Here is a 27818-nt window from a genome sequence, read left to right on the forward strand (position 1 = left end):
CAAAATTACCAAAATGAGTTAACATTTTTATTTTTCTTGTATTTCTTTTTAATAGAAAGAAAAAGTATGTACATTCGAATGCCTAACAAAGTGAGTGAGTGAGTGAGTGAGTTAGTGAGTGAGTGAGTGAGTGAGCGAATTTAGTTTTCCATCGCACTTAGCAATATTCCAGCTATATGGCGGCAGTCTGTAAATAATCGATTTCAGGACAAGACAATCCAGTGATCAATAGCATGAGAATTGATCTACACAATTGGGATACAATGACATGTAGCCTGACCCCTCTGATTCCCTTTGTCGCCTCTTACACACATGGCAGGTAATACCTGAAACCGACACGCTTGATGTAAAATGTTGCGATGTTCAGCATAAAATACTGGCAAATTATAACCTCTGGTGCAATTTTTGGTGATGAGAGCATGTAGCTCACCTTCAACATTGAACCAGTGCAACATTGGCACTTGGAATCATTTCCAATCTTCATTAATATACATTTCAGTGACATACACAAACACATAATAAGTGCTTGATCACAGTATAGAAAGATATATTCAAGCTTTCTTTAATGCAGTTGGGTTTCTACTTCTAAGAAATAACATTGATACAATGTCCCCTGACCTTAGTCACATAAGTAAACACTCAGTTTCCAGAGCATACAGACTTACAAGTTTACTAAAGCTCATCAGGTGATGTTTGTATCTGTATGAATGAAAGCTCAAATGGTTCATATCAATATTTCATTTTATATTATGTTGATTTGCATACTAGTAGTCCAAAGATAAATTTGGGAAATACCACAGGCAATGTTTTGTCGAGCCTATAGCTTCAAGAATAATATGTTTGTTTTCAATTTTCCAATCAAACTAATATGTTTGTAATCATGTGCATAAAGATTTTTGTAAGTTATCTCAGGTTATGAGAAGAAAAGATCTTTTTCTTAAATCAAAGATGGCTGCTTTATAGCCATCAAAATGTCCAGTTGTGAACCATCATCAAACAGGATGACCTAATAAACATTGAAACTCATGCAGTTTGGAGCAAACAAGCTAATTCCTTCTGACCAGGTGAGCTAACATTTCTAATTGTTCAGTAGAATCAGTGAAAACATATTAGAGACAGTCAAATCTTGTGGTTGATACAAGGTGTGAGCAAAATTACAATATCCATGGTTTTCAAACTTCAAAGAATCATGTACAGCATTTATGCAAAGAGACCTTTCAATAGATACATAGTTTAGGTTAATATATGTCTATTCCACATTGAGCAATGCCCTAAAAAACACCCAAAAACACAAAGAACAAATACTATGATCATTCTTACAGAACTTAACCTACAACTACAATAAAATTATGAATTTTATAACCTTATACACATATCCATGGGTTGTAAATAGTTTGTTATTGGCCACCACCTCAGTTTGTTCTGCAGTCAACATACCAGTCTACAACAAGGTTAAGGGTGTTTGTTCCACTGCTTTCCAACCATGTTTATTTTCTCACTGTCGGCCATGAACCAGTTGGTAGAACAGAGACTTTGTGTTCTGGAGAAGAGCCCCTGGAGGTGCAAACTCTGCTACCTTGCCCTCAGCCATGACGAGGACTCGGTCGCTGTCCAGGATGGTGTTGATCCTATGGGCGATGGTGAGGACGGTGCTGTCTTTGAACTCTGTCTTCAGTGTCTCCTGGATCAGGCAGTCCGTGTCACTGTCCACACTTGCTGTGGCCTCGTCGATACACAACACCTGAACACAAGTGACACACTGTAATCTTGTAGGAAGCTGAATATTCAGTGTAAGTATGTGTAACCATGTGTATCTACCTAATATGTGTATGTTAGTGGATGTGTGTGGCTACTCGTACTATCCAGGCCTATTTAGGGCGATGGGTTAGCCTAGTGGTTAAGGCGTTTACTTATCACGCCGAAGTCCCGGATTCGATTCCCCACATGGGCAAAATGTGTGGAGCATTTCTGGTGTTCCCCGCCGTGATGTTGCTGGAGTATTGCTAAAAGCGGCGTAAAACTAAACTCACTCACGACCTATTTATTTGACTATTTTATCAGCCACCCCACTCATACCCTGTAGCTGACTGAGCTAGAAGTAGCCAGTTCTTTTTTTACTGTCTTTAATTCCGTGCACAAGGTGGGGTAACAAGAGCTCTTAACTTCTTTTGGGTGACTGAGTGAGTATGGTTTTACGCTGCTTTTAGCAATGTTCTGGCAATACCACAGGGGGTAAAAACAGAAATGGGCTTCACACATGTACCCATGTGGGGGATCAAGCCCAGGTTTTCAGTGTGATGAGCAAGCGCTTTAACCACTAGGCTACCCTACCACCCCGATTTCTTTTGGAATTACACAAGTATCAAACCGCAGACCTTCTTCTCCCTTCAGTTTTGGTAGAGTAGCTATTCACTCCAAACTGAGTGAGCATGGTAAATGCTGCTTTCAGCAATATTTCAGCAATATCAAGTCAAGACCCGGTGTAACAGGCCATAGTATACCCAAGACCAAACTCTACCCAGGATTAAAGCGGACTAGGCTAGAATATACCCTGGGTATATTATGGCCTAGGCCAGTTTATACTCCAGGGTATAAATCAGCCTAGGCCAATCCATACCTTACAGGACAGATTATTACCCCCAGTATAGCCCAGCTAAGATATAACTGGGTTAAAGTTGCCTAGGCTAGATCATAACCGGGTATATTATGGCCTGGACCATTCTATACTGTAGATTTCATACCCCATCCCCCAAGCCCAACCTAGGTCAGAAGATTATACCCCCCATGACATCCAAGGTGTTTATTAGACAGATTCTGTTACTTTAACCAGGAAAACCACATTCAGTTAAAACAAAAGATCAAAGATCACTACTACACTTGTCTGTATTGTTCACACACTAAAATAAAATATATTCCCAAAACACAATTGTAAAAAACAATTTCTCAGTTAACTTTTCTGTTCATAATGTGATAACATGCAGAGATGCCAACCCTGAATCTAAGGAAAACAGAGCCATGACTGGCTGAATGTCAGGTCTGAGCACCAAGGTGCGAGTTGGGGGTGAGCGCCTGGTCGGCTCTGCCATTTTGTTTCACTTTCATACGGACTATGACACTTCATCGTCAATAACACGCAATATACATAATCGACACCCAAAGGATCACACGTTAAGCTTCTGAATGCTTTTACCAGTGTTCACTCAAATATATCACCGGTGACTTACGAAATTGTATACCATAAAAATAAATTCAGAATGTTTTTCTAAAAATCGGAGAGCAGATTTTGTACTTGAAAATCGGAGTGGTTGGCATCTCTGAACATGTATACCGTATATGACCGTCTATAAGCCGAATTTTGAGGACCAAAAAAAGAAGTCAGTAGAAGGGGGTCGTCTTATCCATGAGTTACACTTTCATCAAACTTTTTTCCAGGGGTAAGAAAACAACATCGTATCACTTCGCGTGAACAAACAACAGAAGACGACTTTGTCAGTAGAGACGTCAAATTTGCAATTAAACATCACTAGACAAGATTAATTATGATTTAAGTTATAAGTTGTTTTTGCTGGGCATTGTTTTATTTGCAGGGATCAAGATTACCGTGCGTATTTGTCTCATACACAAAGCCGGAAATAGCAATCAGCTGTGCACACGTTTCCCGGCGAACAAGTTCAAACATGCACAATAATATAACGGGACGAATTCTGACGCAGTCATCAGTAAAATATAATACAGGTAATGTCCTGAAACTTCTGCTTCTAAATTCTTACTACTGTATGTGTAAATGTACCAAGTTAAACGCTGATAACAACATCAAAATGGTCATGGTTATTTAATCAGGGCTCCAGATAATTTTTCAACATCAGGAGTACATACTCCTTATTTTTTCAATATATGAGTACTGAAAAACCTTAAGAGTACATTTAGAGTACTGAATGGAATTTAATGGAGTATCAGCAGTTCATATTTGCACCACAACATTGCTACTCTTGTGTAAACAGGTCAATGAACAATAAAACAATACTTTTTCCGATAAATACGTCTGTAAATGATTCTAAGACCGTACACCATTGCTGTGGTGTGTATCTGCTACGTTTTCCAAATTATTTCCTACCGTATCATGCATATTTTTTATCCGTACACGCTGATACGGCCCTTATCTGGAGCCCTGTTTAATATACTGTGCAAATACAGTCAAAGCCTTGTTACACAAGAGGGTATATTCTGGCCTGGAGGGGCATAGTCTAGCCTAGTCTGTTTTACACACTGTGTATAGTTTGGCCTAGGACAGTTTATTGCCTGGGCTAAACTATATCCAGGTTTATGTCATGTCACACCATGTTAGGCAGATGTGAGAACATGGCCGAAGTAGTGCAGATCTTACGACACTTTGGTGAAACCAATAAGCACGGGTGTAGTGCACACAGATGAAGTATAATAATTGTGATAAATCTGTGACTCAAACAAGAGTGAGTGAGCGAGTGAGTTTAGTTTACGCGCCGCACTCAGCAATATTCCAGCTCTATGGCGATGGTCTGTAAATAATCGAGTCTGGACCAGGCAATCCAGTGATCAACAGCATAAGCATCGATCTGTGCAATTGGGAACCGATGACATGTGTCATGCAAGTCAGCGAGCCTGACCAACCGATCCCGTTAGTCGCCTGTTTCAACAAGCATGGGTTACTGAACATCAATTCTAACCCAGATCTTCACGGGTTGATTCAAACAAGATGATGCAACAAATACCATACCATTCGGCTACAAGTGTCACCATTATCCAAATATACGATTTTGTTTGTTTGTTTGTTTGTTTAATGCTGCAAAATTCCAACTATATAATGTCGGTCTGTTATTTACCGAATCAACACCAGACAATCACATGACTGATATGAGCATCCATCTGTGCAGCTGGGATACAATGACATGCATCAACTAAATCAGTGATTCTGATCACCCGGCCCCCATTCCATGAAACGGTCGTAGTGCTGAGATGATCGTAACTCCCATACTTGAACATAGACTTACGACTGTCGTAATATAACAGGTTCAGACATGAAAACGCTAACGATGATCCCTTTGTGGAATTGGCCCTAGATCCCATTAGTCGTCTCTCATAACAAGCATGGGTTGTTGAAGAACAATTCTAACCCGGGTCTTCACAGGTTTCCCAGAATACTCCACACTAAAATCCAGCGTGTCCTTGTAACTAACCTTTGCATTAGTGAGGATAGCTCTAGCCAAACACAGAAGCTGTCTCTGACCAACCGAGAAGTGACGCCCTCGTTCAGCAACATCCGCATCTAAACCACCAAGCATCTCCACTGCTGAGTCCAGGTGACATCGTCGTAATGCTGTCCACAGATGATTGTCTGTGAACGTTGAGGTAGGGTCCAGGTTCTCTCGAACTGAACCACTGAACAGGAATGGATCTTGTGGAATGATTGCAAGTCTGGACCTTAAATGAATATGCAGTGTTTCAGTTAATCTTATGCCCACATCTACATTCTAATTTGCCTCCTGATGTATGAGCTGCTTTTAATGAGCAAGACGTTAACCTTTTGCTTTTTTCTGTTTTAATGTTATCACTTATTGAATACTGCATTAAAAATGGATCCAACTTGATAATATGCTAGCTGTAAATCTCTGAGGTGCAAATGTTCATTAAAAACAATATCAATCCTAACTTACTTAATTCCTTAGTAATAATTTGGGTGAGTGAGTGAATTTTAGTTTTACACCATCTTTAACAATATTCCAGCAAAATTACAGCAGGGAACACCAGAAATGGACTTCACACATTTAGGGAATTGAACCCGGATCTTTGGCATGATGAGCAAATGCTTTAACCACTAGGCTACCCCACCACCCCAGTAATAATTTGGATTATTGATGCAAGTCAGTTGCTTCAAAATGAAAATAAGAATGTATTCCTCACCTGATATCTTTGAGATCAAGATGATGGAGATTGATGCCATCCAGAGTTATCTCCCCTGACTGTATCTCCACCATTCTGAAGAGCACCAGAAAAAGGCTAGATTTTCCAGAACCTGTTCTTCCAACAATGCCAATCTTCTCTGCAGGCTCTGTTTCAAATGTGACTAAGTCTAGGGCATTGGGCAGATTGGGTCGGTACTTCATCTGTACTCGGTTAAAACTCACAGCACCTTGAATAGGCCAGTATGATGGAGGCTGAAATAACAAACACATCTAGTGATTTAGACATAGCTACATATAAAGGTAAATAGAAAAAGTAAGCATAAGAACACTATTCTCTGCTAAAAAGGATAATAATAGTGTTTTCATTTGATGAAAAAAAAGTGCTTTCCTATCTCAATTTTTTTAAAATGTATAGCCTAACATATTAAATCTGACTTAAATTACTGATAATTATAATATATGATAATTATATATACCACAATCATTTGGACTTCCCCAAATCAACTAAAGCTGAACTTATGAATATTCATCTTTATAAACCCTTATACTGTCTTATGCAGTGGCACTGAGGTAGCCTAGCGGTTAAAGCAGTCTGGGTCACACGCTGTTGCATTGCGGGAATACTGCTAAACACTGTATAAAACTGAGCACACTCACTTCTGCAGTGCAACAGAAAGTTTCATGCATCACTAAGAGTGACAACAATGACGGTACTCAGGTAAGGGAAACTTCACCAACATATGCCTAATGCTGCACAAATTTATAACAAATAATCCATACTAACAAAGATATATGCTCTTCCATTGTAATGACATTAATAGGGGGCTGACTGATTAATACTAATTCCATGATTGACTTATCCTCACAACAATTGCTTTTATCTTTAACTCAGGGTTGCTAATCCAGGTGAAATCTTCCTTTCACAGACAAATGCAGTGTTCCAGTTCACAAGAACCTGTGAAGGTCCGGGTTAGAATGAACCTTCAATAACCCATGCTTGTCGAAAGAGGCGACTAACGAGATCAGGTGGTCAGGCTCGCTGGCTTTGTTGACATGTCATCGGTTCCAAATTGCGCAGATCGATGCTCATGCTGTCGATCACTGGATCGTCTGGTCCAGACTCAATTATTTACAGACCGCCGCCATACAGCTGGAATATTGCTGAGAGCGGTGTAAAACTAAACTCACTCACTCACTCCAGTTCACAAGAAGAATATATTTATATGATCGCAGCAATGGCTGCAACTTACAAACAGCACTCCTTCCCATTGCTCACTGGGCACATCGTTGATGTACTGGTCAGCTCTTTCCACACTGACCAGCTGTTTCTCAGTCTCAGTGAAGGACATGACCACGCCCCCCAGCAGGTTGGTTATGGACAGAGAGTATGAGATGGCTAGACCCACCAAACCTGGAGGACATAATGACACACATTAAACACTGTCAACCTAACAATTATTTCTTACAGACACACAAGGAAATGTGTGACTAAAGACAAAGTAGGTTAAGTGGTGTTTAAGGACTATTGGAAAAGGCAGCTATTTTTAAATTTGCAGAAATGTTGATATGAAAATAACAAGACATGTCCAAATGGCAAACAATTAACTTACACTTGAAAATTTTGGACTTCTCACACAATGAAATATTTGTACATAAGCTAAAGTGAAATGAGTGAAAAATGCAGACTTTCCGCACTTCAAAAGAGAATCTAACTTTGCTCTCATGACTTTGACAAAGAATCATTTTACTACATTTTATAGGGACATATGTTCAGCTTGGGTTCAAGACTTAATCATCTTCAAATATTTTTCAAAACCTCTACGATCATATTAATCCCAACTTGAATGAGTGAAGTTATTTCAATCAATTTTCAGCTTACATAGACATTTGCAAGCAGTTGAAAACAAGGAGCACTTAGGGACCCATTTTGTTCTGGGGAGGTAGGGGGGTCATCAATTTTGTACACACGTACTTGGGTTTCATCAATTTTGTACATGGAAATATTTAAAAAATATGGGAGGGGGGGTGTGTGTCATTGATTTTGTACATGACATGCAGGGGGGTCACTTACGTTGTACATGCATTTTAGGGGGGTCATTCAGATTGTACAAGCAGTGCATACAAATCATCATCACCCCCTTGCCATAAATTATGAACGGTCCCTTAATACCTGGGTTTACTGTATGGAAATGATGCTCCAGAACTGCTACAAATGCAACTCCAGTAACCATGGCAACACCAAGCATTTGAAGTCGAAAATCCAGCCATTTTGCTGCAACAGTTGTAGCATACTGTGCCTTTTGATTAACATCAAGACGTGACAGGTTCTCTCTGCAGAATCTGTAAACATATATATTTCATAACAATACAAGGATATTCCACTGACAATACAATCACAAATTGTGAAAAGAAATGATTTAAAACAATATTTACTTGATAACACATGTGGCATCTGTATATGGAGTTGGTGTTTATTAATCAGTATCTAGTATCTGTTGATGTATATAAATCTGTTCTGTGCTCCACTCTTGCTTGATAATGGTTTAAGAACTTATACCGAAACGTCACGTCATAATATAATAAAGAAGTTGCCATCAATAAAGTATCTTACCTTTCTTATTATACATCAACTTCTAAAATGCCAATCAAACAAATCTAGCAAAGCAAACAGATTCTTTTATTCAGAAAAAAAGGTTTTAAAGCACTGACTGTTCTTGCATTTTAGACATAGATGAAAACTGAAACAACACTGACATACAATGTATCTTTCTAGTAAGTTTTTCTGGTCTCATTCATTATCTATTAAGAAAGACAATGTCACATTACTTCAATATTTTCTATGATGAACATTAGGAAAACGTTTTGGTGCATATGAATATCTACTTCACACGAAGATTGTGGAAACAGTCGGACTGACCTATCAGTTGCCCTGAGTGCCCTGATGGTGGACAGTCCGGTCAAGCTCTCCCAGAAGTGAGCGTAGATGGGGGACAAGGTTACACTGGAGATCCGTTTCAACTTCCGGGAGGTGTGCCGGTAGAAATGCTGGAGGAGAGTTGAAAGTCATACATTATAACATATACCTATAGCTGATCATCTTGACTACTCTCTTAGTTGGTCCATGTAGTCATCATCACCGATTTCTCAAAACAAACTAAAGTCTCAGTTTTGACTTAAGTTAGACTTTTTACTCAAATTTTGAGAAAACGCAGGAAAATGCATTTCCCAGAATGGACTGAAATTGATATAAAACTCAAACATAGTAAACAATTTGAGTTTGGTGGATAGATTACTTAAGTTATTGGCCCTTTTTTAAATTTAAAAATGCAGTTGAGTTAAAAATTCAGCTGTTTCAACTTGTCAAACTCAGTTTGAAATTTGAGTAAAAACTTAAGTTTGTTTCGAGAAATCGGGGCCAGAGCTCACTCATTACAAAGACGTTTTTCCAAGCTTCTGAGTTGTCTTGTAACTGCCAGATGGCCAAGTTTAGTCAACCAGCAAAACTAAGAAGGTTGAGTACAAAGATATACCTATGCCCTCAGCACTGTTCAACTTAAACTCAAACTATAATATGTCCAAGGCAAAAGAATGCTTGTGTTTGTTAATTGATTATGTCGTCCTCTTAAGATTCAACTACTTAACAATCAAGTTTGTGAAACCTCTCAAATTTCTTAATATGAAAGTTCAACTAGAAAGCTCCAAGCATACAAATTTCACAATAGTATTATTGTACATTTATCATCAATGGCCGAATAAAACTGAGTGATAAAAACTTAATGGCATTTCTTGCCCAGCATTGTGAATAATTGTAAAGATACATTGTAACAGATGCCTATGAAAACTTTTGAGGATACACATGATCTCTTGATCATAATGACATCCTCCAAATGTATGCTCCCAGTAAATAGCTGCCAGACTGCTGATCCAGTATTGAGAAATAACCTCTCACTGTGACATCTGTATAAGACAAAACCTGGACCACAAACCTGAATCTTGTAGTACAGCAGCCCTAGTGGTACAAGCAGGATGGCAAACCAAGGCAGGCCATAGCATGTGATGACCAGAGTACCCAGAATGCCATAGCTCTGTGCCAGGAAGATATTGAGGATGAAGGGCAGAGAGTCATCGATGCTGTACAAGTCCGAGGAGAATCGGTTGATGATCCTCCCTATTGGTGTTACATCGAAGAAACTCACAGGAGCCTGTGACAGACAGCAAATAATATCAGTATGTGGTTTCATCATGCACAGGGAAAATTTGACACTTATCCACTAACTCAATGCAATCTGCAATATGTTAACACGTTGACTGCCTATCATGAGTATACTCGTAGTATCAATTCTGGCCGAATTTGCCACTACGAGTTATCTCGTAGCTACATCAGTGGTATTTTAAAACAAGTTTCACATGTTGGCAAAATAGGCACAAGAAACAAACGTCTCCTTGCTTTCTTTGTTTCTTGTGAACTCAATACAGTGCACATTTCTGGCTTGTTAACTTGCAAACTTGTTGAGCCTTAACTGACACATGATAATCACTGTGTCAAGGGGGGTGGTGGGGTAGCCTAGTGGTTAAAGCGTTGGCTCGTCACGCCAAAGATCCGGGTTCGATTCCCCATATGGGTACAATGTGTGAAGCCCATTTCTGGTGTCCCCAGCCGCTAAAAGCGGCGTAAAACCATACTCACTCACTCACTGTGTCAAGGCGAAACTGGCATATCGAGTAAATTTGTGTTGGAGGTACTTGTCTGTGCCTTCTAGGCAAATGTAACTTAGACATATCTGATTTGACACATCAGAGGTTAAATTAAGATGATTATAGATGGAATACACAGTGACCACACCTTTACTTTGAGACAATTTTTGTCAAAAACGATTTAACCGTATGAGACGCACAGTGTCTTGAATGCACTGGCCTTCTCACCTTTAGAATAGATGACAGGAGATTCTTGTGCACTACACGAGCAGCACAGATGCCGCCATATGCAAACAGGAATGCCCGGAACAATGTGAAGATAGTGTTGGCTCCAGCAAGGCACCCGTACACAGTGAGATAGAAGGTGATGTTGTCTTCTGCATAGGTCATGCTGGAGGGCACGATGGTGTTGTTGGTCACAGATGGAGCAGAGGGGGAGATAAAAGGCGTGGCTCTGCATGTGGAGAAAAAAAGCCCAAATTGTACCAATTTTCACTGCTAAGCAAGGGGGGTGAATCTATTTTATTCATCAAGATATCAGCTTAAATCTATCAAACATGCATTATTGATTTAATTCTAAGTTGAGGAAATTTGTGAAAATAATTGCATCTGTCACAAATCCTGTTTGTTCCTGATGCCCGGGACAAGTCAGTTTTCATTTCGGGCAATCAAATAATGGTATCTTACTTGTCCGTGGGCTACTAGATAAATTCCACTTATGGTTTCAAACTGCAAATAAACTTGGATTTAATTTCTTATCTGCTCAAAATGTAGCTATTATTAGTATTAAATTTTGCAATGATAATAAAGTAGAGTTATCTTTCTTTGCTATTTATCACTTTTCAATAAATAGTCCAGTAAACATTAACATCAAATACCATGTTGATTTTTTCTTTCATAATTACATCATGATGATTATGTCATAAAATCAGGGCAAGTGGAAAATTAGTCATGACAAGTTACTTTCTTAAAGTCACTTGTCCTGTGGCAAGAGGCTTTTTAAAAAAAATGAACCCATGTTGTTTGTTTACTGTTTAACCTAAGCACTCAGCAATATTACAAGCTATGTGGCTGTCTGTACAAAAATCAATTCTGGACCAGACAATCCAGTGATCAATATCATGAGCATCAATCTATGCAATTGGGACTCCATGACAAGTGTCAACCAAGTCAGACAGCCTGACCAACAATCCCGTAAGTTGCCTCATAAGACAAGCATGGGTTGCTGAAGACCAATTCTAACCCGAACCTTCACGGGTATTGTCATAAATTGTTTTCATTAACAAGCATGTTACTTACACATAGAAATATTCCTGGGGATACCAAGCTGACATCACATGAGAAGATGCATTGCCATTAATGGAGGTATTGGGAGCATGACTGTTTGTCACCCAGTAAGACAACCACCAGTCACTGATGTTTCTGGAGGCTGAAAGGCAATTTAATAAAATCCAACTTTTTAATGAAACAAGGTCCTGATCCACAAAGCTGTTGTGGGGCAGTTTTGAACATTCAGCGTAATGTGAGACATTAACTATCACATCAGTCACAGCGTCTATAAGGATAGATTGCCATGTGATACGTTATTGGAAATAAGGCACTACAAACGTGTGTAAAGTGGAAGAGTAACGTGAAAGTGATTCACGTAACGTTACAACCAGTTGTAACTCTTTAGTTTATAAGAGGCTTACGAATGATGTAGCGCTACAAACATTTTGTGTATCAGGAGGGCTGGTAGAGTTTGGAACACTTAGGAGGCAATGTCAAGTCATTTTAGGTGTCATCATCATTCTAGCAACACTTTTAAGTGGTATTTACACACAGCTCAGTGTGCAAAATAGTTTCCAAATTTTGCAAGCCAGTCAGGCTAGCTATGCCTGAATGTTACAAGCCCACAAAATAATTCACTAGCCCGAAATTTGAATGCAGAAACTAAGCAAAAGATTACAAAAATAGATGAAACTAAGATATTGTCAGCATGACATAGGTTTCATCATTAAGTTGCTAATTTGATGAACATTTTCATCAGGCCATAATCTTGCATGATTCAAAAGTGAGAGTGATATATTTACAAAATGACCCCATGAAAATCACTCGCCAGTAGGGCCAGTGACTGTGGAGATTTACTGGCCCGACTGGATTTTTACTAGCTATGGGCTAATGGGCCTGTGGCTAATTTGCACGCTGCAGCTTTTCAATCACACCCCCATGTAAGCAGGTTTTCTCACCTTGCATAAGAAAGAGTGCCAAGAGCACCAGTGGGGACAGACACTTCCCCACAGCTAACCAGTAGGTCTTGTACACCTCCAGTCTGACCACGCCCTTCTCTTGCTCCTCCTCCTCCACCAAGGTTCCATCTTGAGGGTCTGTGGGATTGTCATCTTCAGATCCTGATCCTGGGGCCTGGGCTTCAGTTTCACTGTCAAAGTTGGCCGAGATTGAGGGTAGAATTTCATCAGGAGGGCCTATGTCCAGAAATATAAGACTTGCTCAGCAGTTATAGCTTGATGGCGGACATAGGAATCTATAATCATATATCATTTATGCTCAACAGTTGTGTGTATTATATTCATATAACCTCACCATTCATCTCCATACAAGTGTTACATACACCAAAATTTGATCAACGTTCCAGTTCTCAGCCAGATGTCAGTAACCATTAACTGACCAAGTAATAGGTCAATGACCTCTTGATGTGTGAATTAACAGATGTTTCCCCCTATGGTTTAACATATATAACAGCTGTATCATGATGATCTGTTAACAGTAAAGTCTGGATCAGACAAACCACTGACTGCATGTAAGCAACAATCAGCATAACTGAATCATAATGGACTCTAGGCCACCCTTAAAGCACATCATACAATAAATGGATGTGTGTGCTGGAGACTGTTTTGGTGAAAAACGTTCCTGAACTAAAATTCAAAGCCAAGTTAACTTCAACATATGAAACCTCTTTCCGACACTGATGGTTTGATATTTCTTGACATAAAAACTCAATAAACCCACAAATCTGAAAACACAAAATGCGTTTGTCCTAATTGTAACCCCAAATCCCCATTTGTGTGAGCTTTCACAACAAATATGAGGTGTGGCCCATTCTACCATGGTATCCACACTGGCTAGTTGAAATATATTCAAAAAATTTCCACTGTATTAAGGTGTCCAGTAAATAACAGCTTGTACTGTTTGAGAGGTGAGGTGAGGTGAGGTGAAATTGGGTTTTACGTCGTGCTTGAGAATATTTCGCTCATATGACGACATGCATGCGTGTCTGTTTGAGAGGCATTTTAGAAGTTGGTCTGTATTAATAAAGGGTAGATACTTTATGGATGTCAATCTCTTTATTCTGTTGTGATGAGACGAATGGGTATAGATACTTATACTGTTGTGAACCGGACTTTAAGCCAAACAAATCACAGACACACAGAATAAACATCTAATTTTGTCACAGAGAGTGACCACCTGAACAACATTCAACTCAAATGACAAGCAAGAGCATGTCGATTCCACCTTTCAGTCTAGCTCCTTATACTGTTGTCAAACAGAGTTTGTGCCCGACAAACCTCAGACAGACCAAATCACATCTGATTTTGTCACAGAGCATGACCACTTATAGAACATTTACCTCCAATGACAAACAAGAGCATGATGGGGACTATTCCAACCTGCTTCCTACAGGTTTACACTGTAAGTAAACACGGTAAATAAGTAATCAGTATAATCAACAGAAACAATTGAAAATCTTGATCCACACATACATGTTTTGTCACACAATGACTGAAGACTATATTCTCTCACCAGTTTGTGAAATGCAGCCATTATCCATAACAATGACTTTGTCAGCCTTGGACAGGAAGTGTGTGTGATGAGTCGAGAGAATCCTGGTCTTTTGCTTCAACAGTCCCATGATGCACTTCTGATACAGGTGCTTGGCGACGTGAGCATCCACAGCTGCCAACGGGTCATCAAGGAAGTACACGTCTTTATCCTGGGGAGAACACAGTTATACAGCATGGAAATAACAAGATAGTAAAATCTCATGATCAATAATTGTAATCAAAGTATACAAAGCACAAAAAAAGTGGACTAAAACCTATTTGGGTCTTTTTATCTTACTATGCTTGGAATCTCTGATAACATGTCTGTCATGACTTTTCAGTTGTCAAAAATCATTCAATAAATCAGGACTTTCGTTTATGGCTTCTGCAGAAAATATCAGACCACAAAAATGTAGGCCAGCTTGTTGATCCAGAGATTACAAATGAAATGTTTATTATGTCTTAATGCATACAATGTCATATCATAAAACATACACGGTTACTCAGGCCAATTTCATTAGTTGTTTTATATCCTCCTGGATTATAAGTATTATAAAAAAACATAATTACAAAACTGAGTCGCTGAAAATAATTACAGTTCATAGTAACATTGATATTTTTGCTGTTTTTCTCTCCCATTCATTTAGCAAAGACTTCAGCTGAAGCAAATCTTTGAAAAAATGACTCCTCAAATCGTAGGTGTGAATCACACTAAAAATACAAGTTAATATACTCATAGAAACAAATAAGGGAACACATGAAAATACAAGTGTTCCTTTATATATTTCCAGAATTTCACTCACATTGCAGTACAGACTTTGTGAAGAAACCTGAAAAAGAATATAGGAACACTTGTACTTTCATGTGTTCCCTTATTCGTTTCCATGAGTATAAATACTTTGTTGTAATAACTTAGCCATTATTATAGTGCATGGGGTGTTGTTTGCATTCTTGAACATTTTGCTATAACCTGCATGTTAAGTACTGTGTTTACCTGATAGACAGCTCTGGCTAGGGCGATCCTGGCCTTCTGACCCCCACTGAGGGTGACGCCATTCTCCCCAATCTCGGTGTGGTCCCCTGCAGGTAACATCTACAACACAGCATGTATTTAATGGAATAGACAGTATTGCTAGAAATCTGGAGAGCCGAAAACCTGAGAGTGTTTTGAATGTAACATAAATTGGTTTGCATGCCCCGTTCATGTGTATTACAGTTATATAGCTACATGTTGTAGGTGTTATTTAAGAAATGCTGAAGTAAATTCCATTGTGAAAATAACAATGTACATACTGAGTCTGGATGCTGGGAAATTATAAAGTAAATAAAGTTTGTTTGAAGAAAGTTATCAAACTGCTGATGTGCCCTTCGGCAATTTTAGGAGTCAGTCTTTTAGTGGTTTGAAAGGACTTTTGTCATCATGAATATCATGAAAATTTGCAACATGCATGGAAACTACATGTAGTACTGTACATATGTTATGGTTTCAATGTGAGTAAACAAAGGACTGGAAAACACTGTGAAATAAATTAATAGCATTTGTCTATGACTTCTATTGTTGGTACTGTGTTGTATGTAAAAAGGTGAAACTTTTAGCATTATGTTGTTTCTGAATAAAGGGTGGGATGTCCACTGAGACTTTCACTGCAGTTTAACAAAGAAAAAACTCCATGAGATGCACTGAGCCAAGTCAAACAGTGTTTGATTTAATGCCTCAAAGTAAAGTTAGGATCAGTATTATTCGTTACACTGCTATACTAAGTCTAACAAACCCTAGCAGAAGGTCGCGTCCTTTTGGACTGACCAATCAGAACACAGCTTACCAAATCACGAAAGTTAACATTCGCACATATCGTTTGAGCCTTTACCTAAAAAACTCGAACGATTCCGAATGCTATTTCCCCACAATCGCTTCCGAGTGATACACATGGATGACGCAATGAGTAAACAGTCGCTGAAAATAGCGTTTTTGTCAATATTCAAGGATGTCATCTTGCGGAAATATAAGCTAATAGTAACCATGTCATTAGAAACCCCTAAGCTTATATACTGCAGGTCAAATATCTGTGCTTTATGCAGATTTTCGATCAGTGTCAGCGCAAGGGAAGAGAAAATCCAAAAACCGTTTGGTAAGTCCCGCTGAACCCTAAATTGTAGTCATTGTCTGATTGGTTAAATCCGTCTTGCATTTGATTGGAGGTTCATAGGTCGCTCAAAGGTTAGCTGACGCGACCTTCTACTAGGGTTTGTTAAGACTCAGTATAGCAGTGTAACGAATAATACTGAGGCTAAGTTTACTTAGACTGCCGAGCACCAGGCAGAGAAACAACAAGTATCAACAAGTCTTTTGATATGATGGGGCTGGGGACATGACCACCAGCGTTCCACTCCCTGTGCAGATGCTCTATCCACTATGCCATGGAGGTAGTTGGAATGTTTGGACTTATCACTGGCTACAAATCCTGTTACTAACAAATGTGTCAATTTCATCAGATGTTGAAGTAGAACAACATTCCAGACTGGCCAACCTGAATATTGATTCAATGACAAAACTATAAATTTACCATTAAATTTTAAGTGCTTTCAAATTGGCCAGTTTCAGAGACGCCAATCATAAAGTATTGCATATAGTAGTTTCAAGGATCAAAATCAGTAGTTTAACCATAAAATTAGTAGTCAACTAAATTATTAAAATCATGATGGATTCTGAGAAAGATAATACATGTATGACACTAATCAAGTGTGAAGATTTAATTTCACATACCTCCAACAGCAGATTTCCAAATTGTTACTTGCAATGATTCCATTTCAAATATGTCATATTCATCTACATTTAGTGAAGTTAAAAAATAAATCCACGTATTCCATGCACAAAATTTACAAAAGGATAGCACACAATTGAAAACACATGCCTAACTTACCTTCAAATCATCGACGAGAGCACATGCATCCAATACATTGTCATAGCGTCTGACTTCATATTTTTTCCCAAACAGGATATTTTCTTTCACTGTTGCATGCTGGATCCATGGTTCCTGTGCCACCAGAGCGAATCCGTCTGACAAGTTCTCCACAGTCACTGATCCACCATCTTTCTTCATCTCAGCCATCAATGCGCTGAAGAGGCTGCTTTTACCTGATCCAACTTTCCCAATAACTCCAATAAACTGACCCTGAAATATAGAATCACTCATATCATACAAATGAAACAATAGTTTTATCTGCTTTTAAGGTATGACAAAGATCTGGTGACTAGATCGTCACTTACAGTCAATATTCCTAACTGGTCTTGAGTTGCCTTGAAATAATCAGTTGGGAAATTCCCGTATTCATCTGATGTCATTTGCTAATTGAGAAACATATTTGGTTCTCAGAATACAACAAATTCTGGACCAGATGATCCAGTGATCAACAGCATGAGCATCGATCTATGCAATTAGGATATGATAACATGTGTCAACCATGTCAGCAAGCCAGATCACCCGATTCCGTTAGTTGCCTTTTACGACAAGCATGTGTTGCTGAATACCAATTCTAACCCGAATCTTCATGGGTAAATCAGCTTAAGAAAGATAATGAATCTTATGAGAATAAAAGTAAGTTCTTCTTTTCATAAACTGCTGTTACCTTATCAATGTAGAGATTGATGTCCCTGAGTTTGAGTGTATTGGCTGTCACAGAGGAAGAAGACCGCTCTGGGGACTGGTCTGGGGACTGGTCTGAGGACTGGGTTTCGGAAACGTTTTGCCAGGAGAAGCTACCATTGTTGACTTCCATTAGGGGACTGTGCAGGGCTGTCAATGGGTTCCCAATGTACTAATGATACATATTGACACATTTGTCAAGTATCACCCCTCAATCATGAATACTTATTATCTTATGTATGTGTTCTCTAGCTATATATCCTTCTGAAGTATTATATATACTCCCCATCAAAAGTTTAGACACTCACTAGTGTAAATGTAGCCATTTACTTAAGTCAACTGTTCTAAAATAAAGTTTGCAAAACTTTCCATACTGTTTAAAGGTACTGTTTACACATGAACTGATGTATTGTAAAACACATGTGTAACGTTGAAAAGATTATTGTCATGAGTTCAATAAATGATGAAACTCAGTGAAAATTGACGAATTCGTAACAACACTTTACACCAAAACGCAGCTGTTCACATGCATGATATTTGCACATGCTTTACAGCAATTTGATGCATGATCCTCGTGCAATTCATCTGCATAAGGTTTTCAGGTGGTTCCCCGAAGTTAGTGGAGAAATCCATCTTTGATGTAACCATACATATATACATAACATATAGTGAGTGGTTTAAGTAAGTCTAAACTTTTGATGGGTAGTATAGTTGTTGCATATTCCTTGTCAAATATTGGCACATAATAGGTGATAATGATATCGAAGACTTCAGCCAATAGTCAAAACTAAAACAGTATGTAACGTTTTATGAATGTCATTTATATTGAAATTATACCAAAATCCCATAAATCTGGACTTGAAAGGATTAAGAAATAGTCCACAAATCCATGAGCTAATATTGACAGAAAATATAAGATATATTCCCCTGGAATTGGATTTATATTTACCTGAGGAATGTGAGTAGTATTTGTCCATGTCTAGTTCCTCTAACTTGAAGAATGCTTGCACTCGCTTCATAGAGACCCATGCTTCCATGAGTCCATTCACCACCCAGGGGAAGGCATTGAGAGGACCAATCAACATCAGGAACAGAGACAGGCTTGTGAATACCTGTGGGAACATATATGAACAGAATCATGAGCATGGTGAGGATAACACTAATCAGGTTACGTCATACTTCATCAGGGTGTGGGGCAGTGGGGTAGTCTAGTGGTTAAAGCGTTGGCTCGTCATGCCAAAAAGACCCGGGGTTCGATTCCCCACATGGGTACAATATGTGAAGCCCATTTCTGGTGTCTCCCGCTGTGATCTTGCTGGAATATTGCTAAAAGCGGCGAAAAACCAAACTCACTCACTCATCAGGGTGTGAAATATAATGCAAAATGTAGGGTTAAAGTTATTCATGTATTGGCTGAATTGAGACAAACTTCATCTTTGAAATATAACATGAAAGAAAGTCAAAGGGTCCTTCTCATAACACTAATGTTAAAAATTAGTTTAGTTTTACGCCGCACTCATCAATATTCCAGCTATATGGTGGCGGTCTGTAAATAATCGAGTCTGGACCAGACAATCCAGCGATCAACATGGTACAGTATGAGCATCGATCAACAACAATACTAAGTGTACAATGAAAGATATTAAACACGTTCAAAGGTTCTTACTTTTGCTGCAGTAAGTTTATTCCCCATGAGCGAGTATGTTGAAAATGTGAGAATGGAGATCAGCACAGGTGTTGTGGCCCAAAAATACACACAGAATGCATCCAGATACTTCCGGCCTTTCAGACTCTTTAGCTCAGCATCTCTTATAGTTTGGATTCTCTTCAAAAAATGGTCTTCCCAGGAATAGAACTTTACAACCCTGATGCCATACAGTATTTCATTCATCAGCTGAAAATCATCAACATTAGATCAAGTTTACACATGTTAAACATGACATATATATGTAAAGAGTGTGTGTGGGTGATATGGGAGGATGACATGTCATGGTAGATGATGATGATGATAACCACTATGGCTTTTAATGATTCACTTGCATACTCAGTGACTTGACCTTATCTCTTCATAAATTCTGTTCATAATTCGCAGGGCTATGTATTGGCAAATAAATTGTATTGCAATATATTGCGATTCAGGTACACATATTGCGATATATTGGGAACTTACGTGTATGACAGTGAGTGACAATAATTGTGCATGTCAATCCTATTTTCTATATGATAAGTCCCTAAACATATATGTTACGGTTCTGATAACAGCAATCTCAGAATTAGGTTGCACAGCCATGGATTCTATTTTCCTTTATGTACACTTTATAGCATTACAGTATGCCATTTTGTCATTGAATAACAAAGGAAAACATTTTCAATGAATGAAAGTATCTGTAGATTTTAATTAAAACCATAAAGAGAATAAAAAACTTCATATATGTTCTTTACCCAATATACCAGTTCTTAGAAAAATAGTGCAATACGTATCGTTTGAAAAGCGTATTGCAACATACCGGTATACCGGTAATACCTGCAGTCCTAATTATTCGTGATCACTAAAATTGAACATTTGTGAATTTTCAAATGGAGTCTTTACTTACTTAAGTTTGGGTGTCATTTATCACAATGAGATATGCAAAATGAAATATATCCAAGACAGGCAGGATAATAGCTAACACTCTTATATATCCAATTTGACAGAAATGTGGTCTCTTGTCATTGTCATGATACATTAACAACGTCAACATAGTCAACATGTTATTATTTACTGATGTATTGCATAATACACCAACTGCTAACTTATCACATTTGTCATCCAATATTTGTGATATGTATCATATTCACCTCATAGTGGCTTTGTTGCAGCTCTAATAACATCATGATCATGCATAACTATGATACATTTCCCAGAAACATGCAGTCACAATGATCAGAAGCTTTAGTGTTGTTTGTCCCGGAACTGTCTTGACACACAACACAGAAGGAAATTCACTGATATGTATGGATAAAATTCTGACAGATTTGACAATATCCTTAAAACATAGGAAAACCTTATTTTGAGAATGAGCATAACGTAACCATTATCTCTGTAAGAACAAAATGCTCACAACTATCATCCACCTCACCTTAACCCTGGCATCCTTCTGTTCCATCATCGTGTTACTGAGTTCACCAATCTTGATGGCCAGTTTTCTGTTAATAGGAATGAGTATAATGGCAAAGGCAAGACCAGCTAAGAAGGCGAGTCCCACTTGCTGATGAAGAAGATATAATGAGACGCCAATCTGGAATGGTAAACTCCAGAACGCATGAAAGCTTGGACAGAAATTGACAATACGATCTGTGTCAGTACTCATAAAGTTGACGATCTGGCCAGTGTTGAACTTGGACATTGTGACACTACTGATAGTCAAAGCTTTCTTGTAAACTGTGGTTATAACAGCACATCTGATCTTGTAGGCTACAGCCTGAGAGTTGTAGTCAAACTGGGTGGAACACACTGTTCCCAGGAATGTAGATATCATGAGGCCTGCAGCATAAATATAGCCATGATACGCGGGTTCCTTTTTATTTTCAATATAGGACACTAACAGATTTAAAAGAATGGGACCAGCAAACCCCAAACCATCTGCTAGTAATTTTAGAATCCCCAAGAGATAATATTCCACACCAAATGCAGAGTTCAATGCACGAAAGAGGCTGTCACTTTTAGACTTTGAACTACCATCCTTATGTCGCCCAGATCTATAACTAACGTACGAGTTGCTGCTATTGCTTTCAATGTTATTCAGATCACCATGAGAGTCTATAGATGAGTTAATTAAGTGCTGGTTTTGCAAAGAGTTTGTCAAGTGTTCTTGGTTTTCTGATGAATGCAACTGCATGTTCTGTTTCCTCTGAGAAATAACTTGACTAAATTCATACTGTATTTTTTCTGTACCTAATCTGCTAGGTAAAACAAATATATCATTAACACTTTGTATCATATGTTTAGCACCACGAGACATCATAGGCTGTACCCAGTGAAACGAAATCCAAGAAAAACAGTTGACGCCTTTCTCTGCTTGAAGTATTTCCAGATTACCAGGTTGGTCAACTCCACCATATGACCTTATATTATCCCAAGACAAGACTTCTGTTTCCGGTGAATCATAGTTGATATTTCTTGTAAACATATCGGTCCTATAAATTCTTCGTCTGTTTGGGATTAAAGTTACAAGATACATTAATTGTAATCCAAGAGTGACGTAAGTGGCATATTCTTCAGCAGGGTTGTGATTTGAATTTTTCTCAATATGTTGAATGATCACAGATCTCAAATGAATACCTAGGGATACCATTGTCATAAGGAAAGTAATAAATACTGCCAGTGGACCCCGCATTGTTATGGTATGAAGATACCGAATACACCACATGTATACAGTGTGTAAGCTCCAGGCGAATACAACAACACCAATAGTCACACAATCTGCTAGGCTGGTCTTTAACTTAAGTAGAGTAACCGTGAAAATAATCTGTAACAGTGGACATAAAATCAATAAATTCGTCACTAGGAAACGAAATTTCAAGAACCATGTCCACGACACCTGGAGCTCACTCCCTCCGAAACGTTTCTGACTTTGAGCAAAGTAATATGCACTAACAAGTGCAAGAAGAACATGCATGGGGCACACAAACACAATCAGCTCAAAGCAGTGACTGAAATCATCATGGTTCCATGCAGTGAAGTTGCCATTCCGACCACACAACTGGTGCCAATGCCAGTTCATGGCTGCCATGTTCCTCTAGGCTTTATTGAAAATTATTGATAGAGAGAATTTGTAAACAGGTGGGCTTGTGGAATCTTCAAACTAGTGCAACCTGTTTATTCGTTGTGGCTAGGGAACTGCATTGCTTATAGCAAACCTCTGATCAATAATGCTTCTTTCTTGATATACCCAACAGTGACGTAATACGCGAGTCTGAGTCACAACAAAGTGAACGCAGTCTTCTTTTCAGATGCGTCGTCTGCTATGGCATTTCATTTTGAGTGACATCATTATGATCGGTTTCTCGTGGGATTTCACTTCCAGCGACTGTATCCGTTTATTTGTTGGCCTCTTCTGAATGCCCACGAAACACCTGGCTCTATTCTACCCTTAGCAATGCATGTTACTCAAACGTGCTGCAATTTACTGGGAAAATGTGATACATCTTCTCAAAGGGTATTTATCGTCGTGGTCGGTGCACTATCACCAGCAAATCTGTTTCCGGTTCACGGTTGTTGTTGTTGCGACATTGACATTATGTATTTCATCTGTCAGTAGTACCTTTTATTCTATGCTATCCTTTGAAAAAATGATTCTAATAGCCACATATGGATGTCTTTCTATTAGACAGAACTACACTTCAAGGGATGCTTTGCGACATTGTCTTCGTAAAGGGAAATCATTCTTGCGACAACAAGTATAGAAGCACACATAAAATCCTGATATGGCAGATCGCCTTATTTCACCCTGAGAATATCCCTAATCTGTCTCGTCAGTCTACCACAGACAGCAGATGTGTATATAAATATGACGGTTTTGTTTCATTGTGGTGTGTCTCCAGTATGTGCACGTCTTGAATTTGCTGATAACTTCAGGCGTGACTGTTACTATAAATGGTAAAAGGGTTAAATTCTCTTGTAAATCGGGGCGGTGGGGTAGCGTAGTGGTTAAAGCGTTCGTTCATCATGCCGAAGACTCGGGTTCGATTCCCACATGGGTACAATATGTGAAGCCCATTTCTCGTGTTTCCTGCTGTGATATAGCTGGAATATTGCTAAAAGCGGCGTAAAACTAAACTCACTCACTTTTGTAAATCTGTTACAGTGAATGTACAAAATGACTGAAATGTTCACTTTGGCAATTCACAAACACGCCTAATTTTCTTTATGAGGTTAAGTCAACCCGTCAAGTATAGTGACTTTTATTTCAGACAATCTGCGAAATGACTGAAACATATAAAGCCACTTTGTAAAATGCCGAAGTGAATTATATTTTACACCTTAGCTGATTTTTTACATGAAATATATCCAGATGCTGTGTATACGTGCCGGTAAAGCAGTAGTGTGTAGTTTGTATCTGTTTCCACATGAACCTCCAGAGCCAGTTATGAGTGTAATGCATGTGCTGGACACCACCAGGAAAGAAGGAAACACACTTACACATGTTAAGTGAACTTAGACCAGGAAAACAGCTTGCACTCAAGAGTCTGCAACCTGGGGCCTGCGTTTTAGTGCATCCCGGCAGTGTATGAAATAAGCCAAAATTCCAGCCAAACATCAGGGCTGGTAACTTCAAAATGTTACCATCCCAAAATGGATTTAACCAGACCAAATATGGTGAATTTACACAGATGCATGGAACATCTAAAAAGTTACCAGACCATCGGGCTGGCTAGCTGTAGACCGTCCGTCAGAAATCTAGACCGTCTCGGGCGGTCGGACGGGCCTTATTTCATACACTGATCTCGGAGGAACGACTGGCTACGTCCATCTTCAGCGCAGTCTTTCAGAGACATCATCATATGGTTAATGCCATAGAAAGAGTGAATGAGTATTGCTTTACGCCGCTTGTAACAATATTCCAGCGACCAAGGCGGGTGATACCAGATATGGGCTTCACACATTGTAGCCACAGGGGATCGAACCTGGTTCTTCGGTTTTCACAAAGCTACCCCACCGCCTTTCGGAAGGAAAACACCATACGTGTGTTGCGAATGAGTTTTAATTCGGTTTGACAGATGTACAAATAAAAGGCTGTTTTCATTTAAATTACCAGCTGTACAGTAAACATATATAACAAGAGTTCTAATTTCGTTTTCTATAACAAACGATTAGAATGAATTTGATTATATTTACAAGATGATCCAGTGAACGTATTTACAAACTCTTTTGAGAAAATAGGCTTTTTCTACAGTTCAGTATCCATGACAACGCCACATCTACTCCAACCAGTAGTAACAGTCATTCAGGAAGTTGGTCACGTGACACACAAGTCCAGGAATCTTCCTAATAAATGACCTGTGAGTTCTTGGCTTCTGTTCACGCTGTTTCTTTGGCTTCAAGGCTGCCATTTTCTCAGTTTCTGTTACTGAAAATATAAGAGATGAAGTTTGTGAAACAGTGCAGGAACAATATACGATCTGAATGGACAATATAGACACGGAGGAGTCCATTAAGTAGGCCCGCTATGTAGACAAATCGATCTTTTACACAAAAACAGTACTCAAAAACACAACGCCCAGAATTAGCAACTTTAACATGTTGTTGTTTGAGAATTTTAGGAGTACCGATGTGTCATTACCGCTATTTAGACAAAAATATCCCTTTATGACCCTCGGTTTTAATTAAGTTTCTGCTCGGAAAGTTGGCGTCACCAGTATGCACTCACTAACCCAGGTAACACACTTCTGAATAAATGTAGAAAAGTGGTTTGTTGATTGGGTCCGCAGTGAACAATAGGCCCATTCCAGCTCTATGATGGCAGTGTTTATACGAAATGACCATATAATCCAGTGACTAATATCATAGCATCGATCTACGCAATCGGCATGCAGAGCTTGCAGCAAGTATATTAATATCATTAAGGGTATATACTCTGCACTACATCGATTTCCTGGAATACTGGACACCCATGTGTCCCTTGTTTAAAACGGCAGATGGTGAAAACAATATATCTCTACTTACTGACAAATGGTTTCTTCTTCGTCTCCTGTCGTGACTGCCACCCAGTCGTCACGTGACTCATCTCCGCGGTTAAAAGTCCATCACAGTTCTCCACGGCATCATAGAACTTGGCCACCTTGGCCATGTCGATCGTCTGCTCCTGGATGATGGTGGAGTGGGACAAGGTGGACGATGACGTGTTCCAGGTTGCCCGGATGGAGAGCTGCTCGCAGTTGGTGGAAATGAATCTATTGGCACACTCCTCCCATCTCTTCACCTTCCTCGTCTTCACGTCGACGACAGCCCACTTCCACTGGTAGTCACGGTGGACGTCCAGTAGAGTATTTGCCTGAAGTAGAATATACAACGCATTATAACAGAAACATCATTAATGAATTCTAACTAAAACTGTGATGTATCTGATCTATGAAAACGATTTGTAGTTATTGTATATCCAAGTGCTTCAGATTTTAAAATAAATTACGTTATGAATGACGTATAAATCAACCTACCCGCCAGTGACCAGATTTCTCCGGGTACTCGTGAGCCATCAATGCTTTCTTGGACTTCCAGGATCCTAGACATGGCTCCGAGCCGACAACAGCGAGAGCTTCCCATGTATCACAATAGTAGTGGGTCTCCAGTTTCAGGGCGCAGGTCTGGGAGACAAAATAGTTGGGGTCCCGTCCCCAGGATGCATGCATCACCCCTTCGTGGTAGGACAGTCGTGCTCTGAAAATGCAGATCGTTTCAATCAGTTAAACTTATCCCAAATCAAACATATATCATGTTTGTTGCAATTCCACGAGAATTCCAGAAGTAGCGTTCCGAAATGTGTTAGAGTGAAAGCAGTTAGTCATCTTCTCCTTAATTTCGCAGAGAACTACTAACGCCCACTAAAGGAGGTGGGGGTCAAAGACGGACCCGAAAAATTAATTTCCATTACCTTCTGTCCTGTGCGGGATCCCAGAAGAGGACTTTCTTGTCATCAGCCACCAGCCACGACCATTCAAAGGACGAGGACACCGGAAGTTCAGCACTGACCTCCCACACATCACTTTCAGAAGAGGAGGCTTTGGCAATCAGCTGTTTCTCAAGTTTCCACCGGCCGAGCTCACGGATGGAGCCGAGGAGGGCAACATTGACAGTGTTTCTTCTGCCTTCTTCGTCTTTAAGACATCTTTCAACATAGTCTGGTAGATGGTACAGCTTGAATACGACTTTCACCAAGTCCGGAGCCATGTTTAACTCACGGGTGATATGTTTCCGAACTTCAAAAATAGAGAGACGTATTTCTGTGACTCGAGGCAAGCGCTTTGTCTCCAGGAATGCGTGTCACTAAGGTATGATTGTGACGTCATAGACAGGGCCATGTGACGTTTTTGGCAATGTTATGGCTTTCATGACGTCATAGACAATAGGTTTCTTTCTACATCCATACACAACATGCATATTTGTGTAACTCTGTTATATTCATTAAAAACGTATTGCATGATTTTGATTTAACTGGCGTTTATGGAAGAGACTATTCCGGTTTTAAAGTCTGGAACTGCATTTATTATTCAATATAGGTGTGAATAAAGTTTTGTTTTTATTCGTTCAGGTTAGGCTGGTGGAAGTTTGAGAACACTAATGTTCTGAAATGAGTCTCAGAACACTCAAAGGGCGTTCTATATCTGTTACAGCGTCCGAGGCGCCCGGGGCTGTTCTGAATTGAACACATACAGAACACACAAAGAGTGTTCTGAAATGTAGAACACGAGCGTTCTGTAAGCGGAACACTAGTGTTCTGACGGCAGAACACATAGTGTCTAAATGAGCAGAACACTACGATTGCATTCTAAATCTATTACAGGAAGAGTGTTCTCATAGTGTTCAGAACTAGAACACTTAGGTTGAGAGAGAGAGAGAGAGAGAGAGAGAGAGAGAGAGAGAGAGAGAGAGAGAGTGTGTGAGAGAGAGAAAAGGTTCGCAATACTTTATTCAGCGTAATCAACAAAATACAAATGTCTTCAACTGCAACTTTACATTAGCA

General features: G+C 39.2%; 3 protein-coding genes and 1 long non-coding RNA gene across 4 annotated transcripts; 1 reads left to right on the plus strand and 3 right to left on the minus strand.

Moving 5' to 3' along the window:
- Nucleotides 1-195: 195 nt before the first annotated feature.
- LOC124261530 (ATP-binding cassette sub-family C member 10-like) lies at nt 196-23322 on the minus strand. The gene is made up of 17 exons (XM_046695845.1): nt 21219-23322; nt 19766-19993; nt 19049-19211; nt 18083-18249; nt 17377-17628; nt 15450-15548; nt 14436-14625; nt 12863-13099; nt 11934-12063; nt 10863-11088; nt 9926-10141; nt 8857-8984; nt 8110-8279; nt 7190-7350; nt 5938-6191; nt 5214-5457; nt 196-1741 (listed from the first exon to the last, which is right to left on the minus strand). The coding sequence occupies exons 1-17, from the start codon at nt 22869-22871 to the stop codon at nt 1496-1498; spliced, it is 4764 nt and encodes a 1587-aa protein (XP_046551801.1). The 5' UTR covers nt 22872-23322; the 3' UTR covers nt 196-1495.
- LOC124261533 lies at nt 3135-15627 on the plus strand. The gene is made up of 3 exons (XR_006894354.1): nt 3135-3256; nt 6531-6535; nt 15617-15627. It is a non-coding gene; the product is annotated as an uncharacterized LOC124261533 (long non-coding RNA).
- A 1509-nt stretch (nt 23323-24831) lies between the features above and the next one.
- On the minus strand, nt 24832-26392 carry LOC124261532. Its single transcript, XM_046695848.1, has 3 exons — nt 26296-26392; nt 25805-26132; nt 24832-25208 (listed from the first exon to the last, which is right to left on the minus strand). Exons 1-3 carry the CDS (start codon nt 26332-26334, stop codon nt 25060-25062), a joined length of 516 nt encoding a protein of 171 aa, XP_046551804.1. The 5' UTR covers nt 26335-26392; the 3' UTR covers nt 24832-25059.
- LOC124261537 lies at nt 26334-27095 on the minus strand. The gene is made up of 3 exons (XM_046695852.1): nt 26730-27095; nt 26395-26515; nt 26334-26360 (listed from the first exon to the last, which is right to left on the minus strand). The coding sequence occupies exons 1-3, from the start codon at nt 27023-27025 to the stop codon at nt 26334-26336; spliced, it is 444 nt and encodes a 147-aa protein (XP_046551808.1). The 5' UTR covers nt 27026-27095.
- Nucleotides 27096-27818: the final 723 nt, after the last annotated feature.

This window comes from Haliotis rubra, unplaced genomic scaffold (genome assembly GCF_003918875.1).
Source record: "Haliotis rubra isolate DU_JTF1 unplaced genomic scaffold, ASM391887v1 Scf80, whole genome shotgun sequence".
In the NCBI taxonomy this organism is placed as follows: Eukaryota; Metazoa; Mollusca; class Gastropoda; order Lepetellida; family Haliotidae; genus Haliotis; species Haliotis rubra.

Coding starts and splice junctions, on each gene's coding strand:
- LOC124261530 (XM_046695845.1), bottom strand. CDS start 22,871: ATGGCAGCCATGAACTGGCATTGGCACCAGTTGTGTGGTCGGAATGGC. Junction 18,250..19,048: donor ATACTACTCACATTCCTCAG/GTAAATATAAAT, acceptor ACCCATTGACAG/CCCTGCACAGTCCCCTAATG. Junction 15,549..17,376: donor CTCTCGTCGATGATTTGAAG/GTAAGTTAGGCA, acceptor GCTGTGTTGTAG/ATGTTACCTGCAGGGGACCA.
- LOC124261532 (XM_046695848.1), bottom strand. CDS start 26,334: ATGGCTCACGAGTACCCGGAGAAATCTGGTCACTGGCGG. Junction 26,133..26,295: donor AGAAATCTGGTCACTGGCGG/GTAGGTTGATTT, acceptor ATTCTACTTCAG/GCAAATACTCTACTGGACGT. Junction 25,209..25,804: donor GAAGAAGAAACCATTTGTCA/GTAAGTAGAGAT, acceptor TTATATTTTCAG/TAACAGAAACTGAGAAAATG.
- LOC124261537 (XM_046695852.1), bottom strand. CDS start 27,025: ATGGCTCCGGACTTGGTGAAAGTCGTATTCAAGCTGTACCATCTACCA. Junction 26,516..26,729: donor GATCCCGCACAGGACAGAAG/GTAATGGAAATT, acceptor CTGCATTTTCAG/AGCACGACTGTCCTACCACG. Junction 26,361..26,394: donor ACTATTGTGATACATGGGAA/GCTCTCGCTGTT, acceptor AGCCATGTCTAG/GATCCTGGAAGTCCAAGAAA.